This window comes from Oncorhynchus gorbuscha, linkage group LG11, assembly GCF_021184085.1.
Source record: "Oncorhynchus gorbuscha isolate QuinsamMale2020 ecotype Even-year linkage group LG11, OgorEven_v1.0, whole genome shotgun sequence".
Lineage (NCBI taxonomy): Eukaryota > Metazoa > Chordata > Actinopteri > Salmoniformes > Salmonidae > Oncorhynchus > Oncorhynchus gorbuscha.
In genome coordinates, this window is record NC_060183.1 from 36,984,482 (window position 1) to 37,000,395 (window position 15,914).

The 15,914-nt window shown below is 44.7% G+C and overlaps 1 protein-coding gene across 2 annotated transcripts in view; it reads left to right on the forward strand.

The window, feature by feature from the left end:
• The window catches only part of ak3 (adenylate kinase 3), a 53,260-nt gene that overhangs the window by 28,414 nt on the left and 8,932 nt on the right, over nucleotides 1–15,914 (forward strand). For both annotated transcript variants that reach the window (XM_046369502.1, XM_046369501.1), the window contains 2 exons: nucleotides 532–651; nucleotides 4,146–4,318. In XM_046369502.1, the coding sequence (XP_046225458.1) occupies nucleotides 546–651; nucleotides 4,146–4,318 (279 nt within the window). In that variant the 5' untranslated portion in view covers nucleotides 532–545. The remainder of the gene's footprint in view (nucleotides 1–531; nucleotides 652–4,145; nucleotides 4,319–15,914) is intronic.

The window sequence follows — 15,914 nt, forward strand, 5'->3', positions numbered from 1 at the left end:
ACAGTTCTTCCAGAAATGTATTTTGTCAAATGTAAATTGTTAAAAGTAGTCCTTGTGTTAAGACCATGGTTTGTTAAACTTTGAAATCAATGGTTTTTGTTTGGCATATATTTTAAGTGAAATATCTTGAGTCTCATCGCAATTCTGTTATCGTGGAATTGCCCATGACAGCTTTCTGTTTTATCCTTGCAGAATTGGGTCTTCTGAGATAATAAATAGTAAAGATGACAGCTCTGATCCTTGTGTTTTTCTGTCTCTTCTCCGGACTCCTGCAGAGCTGGGTCTTCTGATGAAGTGCGTAATGTGTGTACATGTGTAAATAGTGAAGATCACAGCTCTGAGCTTTAACTTCCTCCCGTGTCTCCTCTCCCTGCAGAGCTGGGTCTTAGCTTTGTGTTGCTCTGTGTGTCCGTGTCGCCTCTCCTGGCAGAGCCGAGTCTTCTGATGAAGTGCGTAATGCGTACATGCTTTAAATAGTGAAGATCACAGCTCTGAGCTTTATTTCCCCACTGTGTCTCCTCTCCTTTGCAGAGCTGGGTCTTCTGATGAAGTCATGCATTGACCAGGGTCAGCTGGTACCTGATGACGTCATATCCCGTCTCATCCTGACAGAGATGAGGAACATAGACCAGAGCAGCTGGCTGCTGGATGGTAAGCAGTAAGCACCTGCACCACACTCATTACTGCGACCGATAGAGGGGATAAAAATGGGGAAATATAGAAAAAAGTTATAATAACAAATATAGCTCTGAGCACCAATGAACAGGGTTCACGGGATGACAGAAAGGACACGAGATCAGGTGGATAACAAAGCAAGCACTCTATCATGTGAAAGCATTACCATGTTTATCTCTCAACACCACAAGGTTGACACAGGTGACGTTTGACGAGTACAGTAGGTTGGTTATCTTTGAATGCAGCATCTAATCATTGTCCATTTCCTTAAGAGGCTAATTCATTGAGTCTATATACCAAATCTGCAGTCAATCTGATTTATGGTTCACGAGAAGAGGATTTTTAAGCAGTAGCATATGTGCTAACATGCATCTATAGGTAGAATGCAGCCATATTTGAATGCAGGTATGTAAACCTCATCATGAGTGGATGTTTTGGTGTCTGGAGCAAGACAATCGCCGTGAGGAGCGTGGGACCAGACCATGTTTTCCGGAGATACGCAATGTGTCTCCAGTGTGCATCCACAACCCGGTACATTCTTTGGCAGCTCCTTGCACTTGCCGTGCGAAAGTGAGCATCCAGCCAGGACGGGTTGTGCCGACTCAGCGTGCGTCCTGTGTCAGCGCCCCACACTTGCCGGGCTAAAGTGAGCATCCAACCGTTGTGCCAGCTCTACGCTCCAGGCCTCCAGTGCGCCTCCATGGCCCAGTATATCTTGCGCCGGCCATAGGTACTGTGTCTCCAGTGCGCCTTCACAGCTCAGTGCGTCCTGTGCCTCCTCCCCGCACTCGCCCTGAGGTGCGTGTCATCAGCCCGGTGCCACCTGTACCGGTCCCACGCATCAGGCCTCCAGTGCGCCTCCAAAGTCCAGAGCTTCCGGCGACAGTTCCCAGTCCAGAGCCTCCAATGACGGTCCACAGTCCGGAACCTCCAACGACGGTCCACGGTCTGGGAACCTCCTACGACGGTCCACAATCCGGAACCTCCTGAGACGGTCCACGGTCTGGAACCTCCTGAGACGGTCCACGGTCCGGAACCTCCTGAGACGGTCCACGGTCCGGAACCTCCTGAGACGGTCCACGGTCCGGAACCTCCTGAGACGGTCCACGGTCCGGAACCTCCTGAGACGGTCCACGGTCCGGAACCTCCTGAGACGGTCCACGGTCCGGAACCTCCTGAGACGGTCCACGGTCCGGAACCTCCTGAGACGGTCCACGGTCCGGAACCTCCTGAGACGGTCCACGGTCCGGAACCTCCTGAGACGGTCCACGGTCCGGAACCTCCTGAGACGGTCCACGGTCCGGAACCTCCTGAGACGGTCCACGGTCCGGAACCTCCTGAGACGGTCCACGGTCCGGAACCTCCTGAGACGGTGTACGGTCCGGAACCTCCTGAGACGGTGTACGGTCCGGAACCTCCTGAGACGGTGTACGGTCCGGAACCTCCTGAGACGGTGTACGGTCCGGAACCTCCTGAGACGGTGTACGGTCCGGAACCTCCTGAGACGGTGTACGGTCCGGAACCTCCTGAGACGGTGTACGGTCCGGAACCTCCTGAGACGGTGTACGGTCCGGAACCTCCTGAGACGGTGTACGGTCCGGAACCTCCTGAGACGGTCCACGGTCCGGAACCTCCTGAGACGGTCCACTCTCCGGAGTCCCCGGCGACGATTCACGGTCCGGTTCCTCTGGTGGCGACCCACGGTCCGGTTCCTCTGGCGACGACCCACGGTCCAGTTCTTCCGGCAATGAGCCACGGTCCGGTTCCTCCGATAACGTGTCCACGAGCGGAGTGGGCACTTCGCCCCGCACCGAAGCCGCCCCCGACGGTTGATGCCCACCCAGAGTCCGCACCTTTGGGGGGGTACTATCATGCCCTGACCATAGAGAGCTTTTATTCTCTATGTTGGTTAGGTCGGTGTATGATTTATCTAGGTGAATCATATGTCTATGTTAGACTAGTATGGTTCCCAATCAGAGGCAGCTGTTTATCGTTGTCTCTGATTGGGGATCATATTTAGGTAGTCATTTTCCCATTGTTCTTTGTGGGATCATGTCTATGTATAGTTGCCTGTGAGCATTATTCTAGCTTCACGTTTCATTTGTGCGTTTTGTTGTTTTTGTTTTCTATTCCGAAATAAAGGATGGAAACATACCACGCTGCCTCTTGGTCCACTCCTTATGATGAATGTGACAATTGAACAGATCTTGATTGCTTCCATGCTATTTATGACAACTTTAATGTTTTTATAGATGAATAGATGTAATGTATGCTTTTTGTGGGAAAAAGCCACAATGAATAAAAATGTCTCTCAATGGGTTAAAAACCTTAGACCACTAATATGACAACTGATATTGTATGTGATAAAGGGGACTGGACTATCAGATCAATTTATGTTCAGCCTGGCCCAAGGCGGTTTTCCATTTAAAAATGGCTGTCAAAGTGGAAGATAATGACAAATTGTACAGTCATACATGTATCATGTTTAGGGTACTATAAAGAGTTAGAATGATTTGACCTTTTACAAAGCATCTCACCAACGGAACTCTAAGCCTGGTTGTGTGGTACATGTAAATGCATTATCCTTAGCAGTTAGGCTTGGCGAGCTAGGCTCCTGGTAGGGTAGTCTGTTATAAGGTGACCTATCTTCTCTCAATTAATCTTTCCATGATTCCTCGCCTCCTTTCTTCTCGGATTCCATGTCATCTCCTTCTCTTACGCATTAGAGGAAAAGGTCAGAGGGAAGGAACTTTGGAGCTTCTCACCGTATATGGTTAAGAAGGTTGGTTAAGGAGGCAAAGAATTGTGGAAAAATGTATTGGAAAAGAGCCTGACTCCTCCTTTCCTGTCAGGGTTTTCGAACTATGAAGATCTATAACATCAGCTACGCTAGTGTATTATACACTGAGTGTACAAAACATTGAGGACACCTTCCTAATATTGAGTTTGCATCCCCCCCTTTTGCCCTCAGAACAGCCTCCATTCGTCGGAAGAATGAACTCTACAACGTGTCAAAAGCATTCCACAGGGATGCTGGCCAATGTTGACTCCAATGCTTACCACAGTTGTGTCAAGTTGGCTGGATGTCTTTGGGTGGTGGACCATTATGGACATACAGGGGGAACTGTTGAGTGTGAAAAACCCAGCAGCGTTACAGTTCTTGACACAAACCAACTACCATACCCCATTCAAAGGCACTTGACTCTTGTCTTGCCCATTCACCCACTGAATGGCACACATACACAATCCATGTCTCAATTGTCTCAAGACTTAAACATCCTCCTTTAACCTGTCTCCTTCCCTTCATCTACACTGATTGAAGTGGATTTAACAAGTGACATCAATAAGGGCTTATAGCTTTCACCTGGATTCACCTGGTTAGTCTATCATGGAAAAAGCAGATGTGCTTAATGTTTTGTACACTAGGCGTATATCTCTAAGATTATGACTGGGTCTCTCCTGTCTGGCAGGGTTCCCCCGTACCGTGTCTCAGGCAGAGACTCTGGACAACGTGTGCAGTGTGGACACAGTCATCAACCTGGACGTGCCTTACCAGACCACCAAACAGAGACTGACTTCTCGCTGGCTCCATCTGCCCAGCGGACGTGTCTACAACATAGACTTCAACCCACCCAAGATCGCTGTAAGTTGGGTCAATGAGCCACAGATGTATTTGACAGCTAGATAAAGGGTGGCAGCTAGCCTAGACGTTAGAGCATTGGGCCAGCAACTGAAAGGGCGCTGGTTCGAATCCCTGAGCCAACAAGGTGATGAATCTGTCGTTATGGCCTTGAGCAAGGCATAAGAGCATCTGCTAAATGACTGAAATGTAGATACTACTGAGTTATAGTGAAGCTTCTGCTCTAAATGTGTATGGCCACATTTTACACAGGTCTTAGAATGTGTAATTACACTGTAATTAGAATGTTATTACACATGTAATAACCATGTAACAGGATAGTAAAAACTCTGATATGGCAGCTATGTCTTGTTCCATCTCTCCCAACACACAGTTGCTCTTGTCGTTAGCTAGCTTTATATGAATATACAGCTGCTCTTTAAAAACACTTAATTGTCCTAATCCACCATGCAACCATCTAACACTCATGTTATCAAAATTTGGGTATTCATATAAAAATGTCCTTGAACGTTATTGTACTCATTTCAGACCGAAGATGTGGAATATGATAAGAATTGCGCCACGGGTGTTTTTTCGCATTGTTTGTAACTTATTTTGTACGTAATGTTGATGCTACCGTCTCTTATGACATAAAAATAGCTTCTGGATATCGGAACAGCGATTACTCACCTCGAACTGGACAAAGATTTTTTTCTTTAATGAGTCTGACGCAAAAGATATACATTTGAAGTTGGAAGTTAACATACACCTTAGCCAAATACATTTAAACTCAGTTTTTTCACAATTCCTGACATTTAATCCTAGTAAAATTTCCCTGGCTTAGGTCAGTTAGGATCACCACTTTATTTTAAGAATGTGAAATGTCATGTCATTTATTTCAGCTTTGATTTCTTTCATCACATTCCCAGTGGGTCCGAAGTTTACCTACACTCAATTAGTATTTGGTAGCATTGCCTTTAAATTGTTTAACTTGGGTCAAACGTTTCAGGTAGCCTTCCACAAGCTTCCCACAATAAGTTGGGGTAATTTTGGCCCATTCCTTCTGACAGAGCTCGTGTAACTGAGACAGGTTTGTAGGCCTCCTTGCTTTTTCAGTTCTGCCTACACATTTTCTATAGGTTTGAGGTCAGGGCTTTGTGATGGCCACTCCAATACCTTGACTTTGTTGTCCATAAGCCATTTTGCAACAACTTTGTAAGTATGCTTGGGGTTATTGTCCATTTGGAAGAGCCATTTGCGACCAAGCTTTAACTTCCTGGCTGATGTCTTGAGATGTTGCTTCAATATATGCACATAATTGTCCTGCCCCATGATGCCATCTATTTTGTGAAGTGCAACAGCCTCTCCTGCAGCAAAGCACCCCCACAACATAATGCTGCCATCCCTGTGCTTCACGGTTGGGATGGTGTTCTTCGGCTTGCAAGCCTCCACCTTTTCCTCCAACCGGAACAATGGTCATTATGGCCAAACAGTTCTATTTTTGTTTCATCAGACCAAAAAGTACGATCTTCGTCCCCATGTGCAGTTGCAAACCGTAGTCTGGATTTTTTTTATGGTGGTTTTGGGGCAGTGGCTTCTTCCTTGCTGAGCGGCTATGTCAATATAGGACTCGTTTTACTGTGGATATAGATACTTTTGTACCTGTTTCCCTCAGCATCTTCACAAGGTCCTTTGCTGTTGTTCTGAGAAAGTACATTCATCTCTAGGAGACAGAATGTGTCTCCTTCCTGAGCTGCGTGGTCCCATGGTGTTTATACTTGCATACTATTGTTTGTAAAGATGAACGTGGTACCTTCAGGCATTTGGAAATTGCTCCCAAGGATAAACCAGACTTGAGGAGCTCTACACATTTTTTTCTGAGGTCTTGGCTGATTTCTTTAGATTTTCCCATGATGTCAAGCAAAGAGGCACTGAATTTGAAGGTAAGCCTTGAAATACATCCACAGGTACACCTCCAATTGCCTCATTATGTTTATTAGCCTATCAGAAGCTTCTAAAGCCATGACATAATTTTCTGGAATTTTCCAAGCTGTTTAAAGGCACAGTCAACTTAGGGTATGTAAACTTCTGACCCACTGGAATTGTGATACAGTGAGCTATATGTGAAATAATCTGTCTGTAAACAATTGTTGGAAAAATTACTTGTGTCATGCACAAAGTGGATGTCCTAACCGACTTGCCAAAACTATAGTTTGTTAACAATACATTTGTGGAGTGATTGTAAAATGAGCTTTAATGACTCCAACCTAAGTGTATGTAAACTTCCGACTTCAACTGTAATGTTGCTCCCAGACAAGGTCCAAATCTGTCATTCGTATGAGGAAAATAAGGAAATACAAGGGGCGGATATCAGGGTGCCTTGTGAGAATTCGTCAGTGAGTGTGTAACCTGCCTTTACTATCCGTTCTATTGGCCAACGTGCAATCACTGTAGAATTAACTGGATGAGCTCTTACCAACGGGACATTAAAAACTATAATATCTAATGTTTCACTGAGTCGTGGCTGAACAACGACATGGATATGTTTGAATCCTCCTACACAGGCTCTGATGCTTGTTGGATGTGGCAGGGCTTGCAAACTATTACGGACTACAAAGGGAAACCCACCCGAGAGCTGCCCAGTGACACAAGCCTACCAGACGGGCTAAATGCCTTTTATGCTCACTTCGAGGCAAGCAACACTGAAGCATGCATGAGAGCACCAGCTGTTCCGGACGACTGTGATTACGCTCTCTGTAGCCGATGTGAGCAAGGCCGCGGGGCCAGACGGATTTCCAGGACATGTACTCAGAACATGCGCGGACCAACTGGCAACTGTCTTCACTGACATTTTCAAACTCTCCCTTACTGAGTCTGTATAATCTACAATCCCGGTCAAAAGTTTAAGAACACATACACATACTCATTCAAGAGTTTTCTTTATTTGACTATTTTATACATTGTAGAATAATAGTGAAGACATCAAAATGAGGAAATAACACATATGGAAACATGTAGTAACCAAAAAAGTGTTAAACTAAATATATTGAATATCTGAAGATATTTGCCCTTTGCCTTGATGACAGCTTTGTACACTCTTGGAATTTTCTCAACCAGCTTCACCTGGAATGGTTTTCCAACAGTCTTGAAGGAGTTCCCACATATGCTGAGCATATGTTGGCTGCTTTTCCTTCACTCTGAGGTCAGTTGATTGTGGAAGCCAGGTCATCTGATGCAGCACTCCATCACTCTCCTTCTCGGTAAAATAGTCATTACACAGCCTGGAGGAGTGTTGGGTCACTGTCCTGTTGAAAAACAAATGATCGTCCCACTAATCGCAAACCAGATTTGATGGCGTATCGCTGCAGAATGCTGTGGTAGCCATGCTGGTTAAGTGTGCTTTGAATTCTAAATAAATCACAGACAGTGTCACCAGCAAAGCAACCCCACACCATAACACTCCCTCCTCCATGCTTTATTGTGGGAAATACACATGAGGAGATCCACACGACGGTTGGAACCAAAAATCTCCAATTTGGACTCCACATTTCCACTGGTCCAATGTCCATTGCTTGTGTTTCTTGGCCCAAGCAAGTCTCTTCTTATTATTGGTGTCCTTTAGTAGTGGATTCTTTGCAGCAATTCGGCCATCAAGGCCTGATTCACTCAGTCTCCTCTGAATTGTTGATGTTTAAAATATATATATATATTTCACCTTTATTTAACCAGGTAGGCCAGTTGAGAACAAGTTATCATTTACAACTGTGACCTGGCCAAGATAAAGCCAAGCAGAGCGACACAAACAACAACACAGAGTTACACATGAAATAAACAAACATATAGTCAGTAACACAATAGAAAAAATATATATACAGTGTGTGCAAATGAGGTAAGATTAGGGAGGTAAGGCAATAAATAGGCCGTAGTGGCGACGTAATTACAATTTAGCAATTAAACACTGGAGTGATAGATGTGCAGAAAATGAATGTGCAAAATTTAAATAAATAAAAAATACCAATATGGGGATGAGGTAGTTGGATGGGCTATTTACAGATGGACTATTTCTAGGTGGGCTATGTACAGGTGCAGTGATCTGTGAGCTGCTGTGACAGCTGATGCTTAAACTTAGTGAGGGAGATGAGTCTCCAGCTTCAGTGATTTTTGCAATTAGTTCCAGTCATTGGCAGCAGAGAACTGGAAGGAAAGGCGGCCAAAGGAGGACTAGGCTTTGGGGGGTGACCAGTAAAATATACCTGCTGGAGCGAGTGCTACGTTTGGGTGCTGCTATGGTGACAAGTGAGCTGAGATAAGGCGGGGCTTTTTCAAGCAAAGACTTATAGATTACCTGGAGCTAGTGGGTTTGGCGACGAATTTGAAGTGAGGGCCAGCCAACAAGAGCATACATGTTGCAGAGGTGGGTAGTATATGGGGCTTTGGTGTACAAAATGGACTGCACTGTGATAGACTGCATCCAATTTCCTGAGTAGAGTATTGGAGGCTATTTTAGAAATGATATCGCCGAAGTCAAGGATCGGTAGGATGGTCAGTTTTACAAATGTATGTTTGGCAGCATGAGCAAAGGATGCTTTGTTGCGAAATAGGAAGCTGAGTCTAGATTTCATTTTGGATTGGAGATGCTTAATGTGAGTCTGGAAGGAGAGTTTACAGTCTAACCAGACACCTAGGTATTTGTAATTGTCCACATATTCCAGAGTAGTCCAGAGTAGTGATGCTAGACTGGCGGGCAGGTGCAGGCAGCGATCGGTTGAAGAGCATGCATTTAGTTTTACTTGCATTTAAGAGCAGTTGGAGGCCACGGAAGGAGAGTTGTATGGCATTGAAGCTCGTCTGGAGGTTTGTTAACACAGTGTTCAAAGAAGGGCCAGAAGTATACAGAATGGCGTCGTCTGCATAGAGGTGGATCAGAGAATCACCAGCAGCAAGAGCGACATCATCGATGTACACAGAGAAAAGAGTCGGCCTGAGAATTTAACCCTGTGGCACCCCCATAGAGGCTGCCAGAGGTCCGGTCAACAGGCCCTCCGATTTGACACACTGAACTCTGTCTGAGAAGTAGTTGGTGAACCAGGCGAGGCAGTCATTTGAGAAACCAAGGCTGTTGAGTCTGCCGATAAGAATGTGGTGATTGACAGAGTCGGAAGCCTTGGCCAGGTCGATGAAGACAGCTGCACAGTATTGTCTTTTATCGATGGCGATTATGACCAGCTCCCATGACCAGCCCCGAAACCAGATTGAAAAGCAAAGAAGGTACGGTGGGTTTCGAAATGATCGGTGATCTGTTTGTTAACTTGACTATCGAAGACCTTAGAAAGGCAGGGTAGGATAGATATAGGTCTGTAACAGTTTGGGTCTAGAGTGTCTCCCCCTTTGAAGAGGGGGATGACCGCTACAGCTTTCCAATCTTTGGGGATCTCAGACGATACGAAAGAGAGGTTGAACAGGCTGGTAATAGGGGTTGTAACGATTGTGGCGGTTAATTTTAGAGAGTGTCCAGATTGTCTAGCTGATTTGTAGGGGTCCAGATTTTTCAACTCTTTCAGAACATAAGCTATCTGGATTTGGGTGAAGAAGAAATGGGGAGGCTTGGGCAAGTAGCTGTGGGGGGTGCAGGGCTGTTGACCGGGGTAGGGGTAGCCAGGTGGAAAGCATGGCCAACCGTAGAAAAATGCTTATTAAAATTCTCAATTATCATGGATTTATCGGTGGTGACAGTGTTTCGTAGCCTCAGTGCAGTGGGCAGCTGGGAGGAGGTGCTCTTATTCTCCATGGACTTTACAGTGTCCCAGAACGTTTTGGAGTTTTGCTACTGGATGCAAATTTCTGTTTGAAAAAGCTAGCCTTAGCTTTCCTAGCTGCCTGTGGATATTGGTTCCTAACTTCCCTGAAATGTTGCATATCGCGGGGGCTATTCGAAGCTAATGCAGTATGCCACAGGATGTTTTTGAGCTGGACAAGGGCAGTCAGGTCTGGAGTGAACCAAGGGCTATATCTGTTCCTGGTTCAACATTTTTTGAATGGGGCGTGCTTATTTAAGATGGTGAGGAAAGCACTTTTAAAGAATAACCAGGTATCCTCTACTGACGGAATGAGGTCAGTATCCTTCCAGGATACCTGGGCCAGGTTGATTAGAAAGGCCTGCTCACTGAAGTGTTTTAGGGAGCGTTTGACAGTGATGAGGAGTAGTAATTTGACCGCAGACCAATTAGGGACGCAGGCAATGAGGCAGTGGTCGCTGAGATCCTGGTTGAAGACAGCAGAGGTGTATTTAGAGGGCAGGTTGGTCAGGATGGTGCCCGTGTTTACAGATTTGGGGTTGTACCTGGTAGGTTCATTGATCATTTGTGTGAGAATGAGGGCATCTAGCTGAGATTGTAGGACGGCCGGGATGTGAAGCATGTCCCAGTTTAGATCACCTAACAGTACGAGCTCTGTAGATGGGGGGCAATCAATTCACATATGGTGTCCAGGGCACAGCTGGGGGCAGAAGGTGGTCTATAACAAGCGACAACGGTGAGAGACTTGTTTCTGGAAAGGTGGATTTTTAGAAGTAGAACATTTGAATTGTTTGGGCACAGACCTGGATAGTAATGACAGAACTCTGCAGGCTGTCTCTGCAGTAGATTGCATCTCCGCCCCCTTTGGCAGTTCTATCTTGTCGGAAAATGTTATAGTTAGGGATGGAAATCTCAGGATTTTTGGTGGCCTTCCTAAGCCAGGATTCAGACACGGCTAGGACATCCGGGTTGGCAGAGTGTGTTAAATTAGTGAGTAAAACAAACTTAGGGAGGAGGCTTCTGATGTTAACATGCATGAAACCAAGGTTTTTACGGTTACAGAAGTCAACAAATGAGAGCACCTGGGGAATGGGAGTGGAGCTCGGCGCTGCAGGGTCTGGACTAATCTCTATATCACCAGAGGAACAGAGGAGGAGTAGGATAAGGGTACAGCTAAAGGCTATAAGAACTGGTCGTTTTGTGCGTTCGGAACAGATAGTAAAAGGAACAGGTTTCTGGGCGCGGAAGAATAGATTCAAGGCATAATGTACCGACAAGGGTATGGTAGGATGTGAATACAGTGTAGGTAAACCTAGGCATTGAGTGATGATGAGAGAGGTTTTGTCTCTAGAGTTATCATTTAGACCAGGTGAGGTCACTGCATGTGTGGGAGGTAAAACAAACGGGCTAGCTATGACATATTGAGCAGGGCTGGAGTCTCTTCAGTGAAATAAGACAATAATCACTAACCAAAACAGCAATGGACAAGACATATTGACATTAGGGCGAGGCATGCGTAGGCAAGTGATCATAGGGACCAGTGGGAGGCTAGGCAAGCTGGAGACACGGCGATTCAGACAGCTAGCGGGCCGGGGATAGCAGGCTTGCAGAAGAGCCCTATAGGGGACGTCGCGATGGAAGAAGTCTTTTGTGGCCCCCTCGGACGGTTACGTCGGCAGACCAGTCGTATTGGATTGGCAGGGCTCCGTGTAGGCAATAGAAGGGTCCGGACCAATAGGCAAAATAGGTATTGTGGCCTAAGAAATTGTCTGATGGTCCCCTAAAATAACAGTACGATATGCTCTAGACAGCTAGCGGGCCGCGGATAGCAGGCTAGCGGATGGGACTTCAGGGGACGTCGCGACGGAGGAGCCTATTGAAACCACTTGGGCGGATTTCGTTGTTGATGTGTTGAGATGTGTCTATTACTTGAACTCTGTGAAACATTTTTTGGGCTGCAATCTGAGGCTGGTAACTCTAATGAACTTATCCTCTGCAGCAGAGGTAACTCTGGATCTTCCATTCCTGTGGCGGTCCTCATGAGAGTCAGTTTCATCATAGCGCTTGATGGTTTTTACAACTGCACTTGAAGAAACTTTCAAAGTTCTTGAAGTGTTCTGTATTGACTGACCTTCATGTCTTAAAGTAATGATCGACTGTTGTTTCTCTTTGCTTATATGAGCTGTTCTTGCCATAATATGGACTTGGTCTTTTACCAAATAGGGCTATCTTTTGTATATCCCCTTACATTGTCAAAGCACGACATGAAGCTGGTTGAGAGAATGCCAATTGTGTGCAAATATGTCATCAAGGCAAGGGTGGCTATTTGAAGAATCTCAAATATAAAATATATTTTGATTTGTTTAATACTTTTTTTGTTACTACATGATTCCGTATGCATTATTTCTACATGTATGAAATAGTAAAAATAAAGAAACTCTTGAATGAGTAGGTGTTCTAAAACTTTTGACCGGTAGTGTACATGTATCAAGCAGACCACCATAGTCCCTATGCCTAAGAAAGCGAATGTATCCTGTCTAAATGTCTACCGCCCGGTAGCACTCGCGTCGGTAGCCATAAAGTGCTTTGAAGGGCTGGTCATGGCTCACATCAACACCATCATCACTAGACCCACTCCAATTTGCATACCACCCCAACAGAAACACAGATGACGGAATCTCGATTGCGCTCCACACTGCCCTTTCCTACTTTGACAAAAGGAACACCTATGTGAGAATGCTGTTCATTGACTACAGTTTAGCGTTCAACATCATAGTGCCCACAAAGCTCATCACTTAGCTAAGGACCCTGGGATTAAACACCTCCCTCTGAAATTGGATCCTGTACTTCCTGACAGGCCACCCCCAGGTGGTAAGGGTTGGCAACAACACGTCTGCCATGCTGACCCTCAACAAGGGGGCCTCTCAGGGGTACGTGATTAGTCCCCTTCTGTACTCCCTTTTCACCCACAACTGCACGACTCCAACACCACCATTAAGTTTGCTGACGACACAACAGTGGTAGGCCTGACAACCGCCGAAGATGAGACAGCCTATAGGGAGGAGATCAGAGACCTGGCAGTGTAGTGCCAGGACAACAACCTCTTCCTCAATGTGAGCAAGTCAAAGGTAATGATCATGGACTACAGGAAAAGGAAGGCCGACCATGCCCCCATTCACATAGATGGGGCTGTAGTGGAGCGGGTCGAGAGTTTCAAGTTCCTTGGTGTCCACATCACCAACAAACTACCATGGTCCAAACACACCAAGAAAGTTGTGAAGAGGGCACGACAATTCCCTTTCCCACTCAGGAGACTGAACATATTTGTCAAAGGTCCCCAGATCCTCAAAACGTTCTACATCTTCACCATCGAGAGCATGGTTGCATCCTCGCCTGGTATGGCAACTGCTCGGCATCCAACCGTAAGGCGCTACAGAGGGTAGTGCGCACAGCCCAGTACATCGCTGGGGCCAAGCTTCGTGCCATCCTGGACTGATATACTAGGCGGTGTCAGAGGACTGTTCTCTCTGCTACTGCACGGCGAGCGGTACCGGATCGCCAAGTCTAGGTTCAAAAGGCACCTTAACAGCTTCTACCCCCAAGCCATAAGACTGCTGAACAGTTAATCAAATGGCCACCTGGACTATTTACATTGACCCCCTCCCTTTGTTTTTACACTGCTGCTACTCAGTTGTGGAAAAAGTAACATATTGTCATACTTGAGTAAAAGTAAAGATACCTTAATAGAACATGACTCAGGTAAAAGTGAAAGTCACCCAGTAAAATACTACTTGAGTAAAAGTCTAAAAGTGTTTGGTTTTAAATATTCTTAAGTGTCAAAAGTAAATGTAATTGTTAAAATATACTTAAGAATCAAAAGTAAAATGTCAAATTCCTTATATTAAGCAAACCAGATGGGACAATTTGCTTGTTTTTTAAAAATCTATGGATAGCCAGGGGCACACTCCAACACTCAGAGATCATTTACAACGAAGCATTTGTGTTTAGTGAGTCTGACAGAAAAGAGACAGTGGGGATGACCAGGGATGTTCTCTTGATAAATGTGTGAATTTGATCATTTTCCTGTTTGTTTCGGAAAATGTATGGAGTAAAAAGTACATTATTTTCTTTAGGAATGTAGTGAAGTAAAAGTTGTCAAAAATATAAATACAAAAGTACAGATACCCCCAAAAAATGACTTAAGTAGTACTTTAAAGTATTTTTTACTTATGCATTGTCACTTTACCCCTATCTACATGTACAAATTGCCTCAACTAACCTGTACCCCCACACATGGACTCGGTACCGGTACCCCCTGTATATTTCCTCGTTATTGTTATTTTATCGGTTTATTTTTTATATTTTTTATTTTAGTTTATTTAGTAAATATTTTCTTAACACTATTTATTGAACTGTATTGTTGGTTAAGGGCTTTGTAAGTAAGCATTTCACGTAAAGGTCTATTCGGCACAGGTTACTAATACAATTGTATTTGATTTGATTTAACATGACAGCAGCATGTTCTAAATTCCTCGATTTAAATTGAGACCTTCCACTTAACATAGCCTACTGTAAATCATTTGTAAATGACCTTGTATTTTCCTGTTACGGTGAATTAAAGTTGGCTACTCAAAACATTGTCAGATAGGTCTATCAGAACATTTTGCTAGCATGTTAGCTACACTACATGAGCAAAAGTATATGGACACCCGCTCGTTGAACATCTCATTACAAAATGATGGGCATTAATATGGAGTTTATTCCCATTTGCTGCAATAACAGCCTCCACTCTTCTGGGAAGGCTTTCCACTATGTTGGAATAATGCTGTGGGGACATTAGTGAGGTTGGACACTGATGGTGGGCGATTAGGCCTGGCTCGCAGTCGGTGTTCCAATTCACCCCGAAGATGTTTGAGGTTGAGGTCAGGGCTCTGTGCAGGCCAGTCAAGTTTTTCCACACTGATCTCAACCAACCATTTCTGTATGGAACTCGCTTTGTTCACGGGGGCATTGTCATGCTAAAACAGCCAACTTTAATTCACCATAACAGGAAAATACAAGGTAATTATTTACAAGTATGCTATGGCAAGCTTCTTACATACTGTTGTGAATGTGAAGAAATGAAAACAGTGGGAGGTCTCAATTTAAATGGAGGGATTTAGAACATGTTAAATGCCGAATAGACCTTACCGTGAAGTGTTTACTTATAGTTGAAGTCGAAAGTTTACATACACTTAGGTTGGAGTCATTAAAACTAGTTTTTCAACCACTCCACAAATTCCTTGTTAACAAACTATAGTTTTGGCAAGTCGGTTAGGACATCTACTTTGTGCATTACACAATAATTTTTTCCAACAATTGTTTACAGACAGATTATTTCACTTATAATTCCCTGTATCACAATTCCAGTGGGTCAGAAGTTTACATACACTAAATTGGCTGTGCCTTTAATCAGCTTGGAAAATTCCAGAAAATAATGTCATGGCTTTAAAAGCTTCTGAAAGGCTAATTGACAATTTGAGTCATATGAATGTATTTCAAGGCCTACCTTCAAACTCAGTGCCTCTTTGCTTGACATCATGGGAAAATCTAAAGAAATCAGCCAAGACCTCCACAAGTCTGGTTCACCCTTGGGAGCAATTTCCAAATGCCTGAAGGTACGACATTCATCTGTACAAACAATAGTACGGAGGTGATGCAGCCATCATCTCTGTCTCCTAGAGATGAACGTATTTTGGTGTGAAAAGTGCAAATCAATCCCAGAACAACAGCAAAGGACCTTGTAAAGATGCTGGAGGAAACAGGTACAAAAGTATCTATATGCA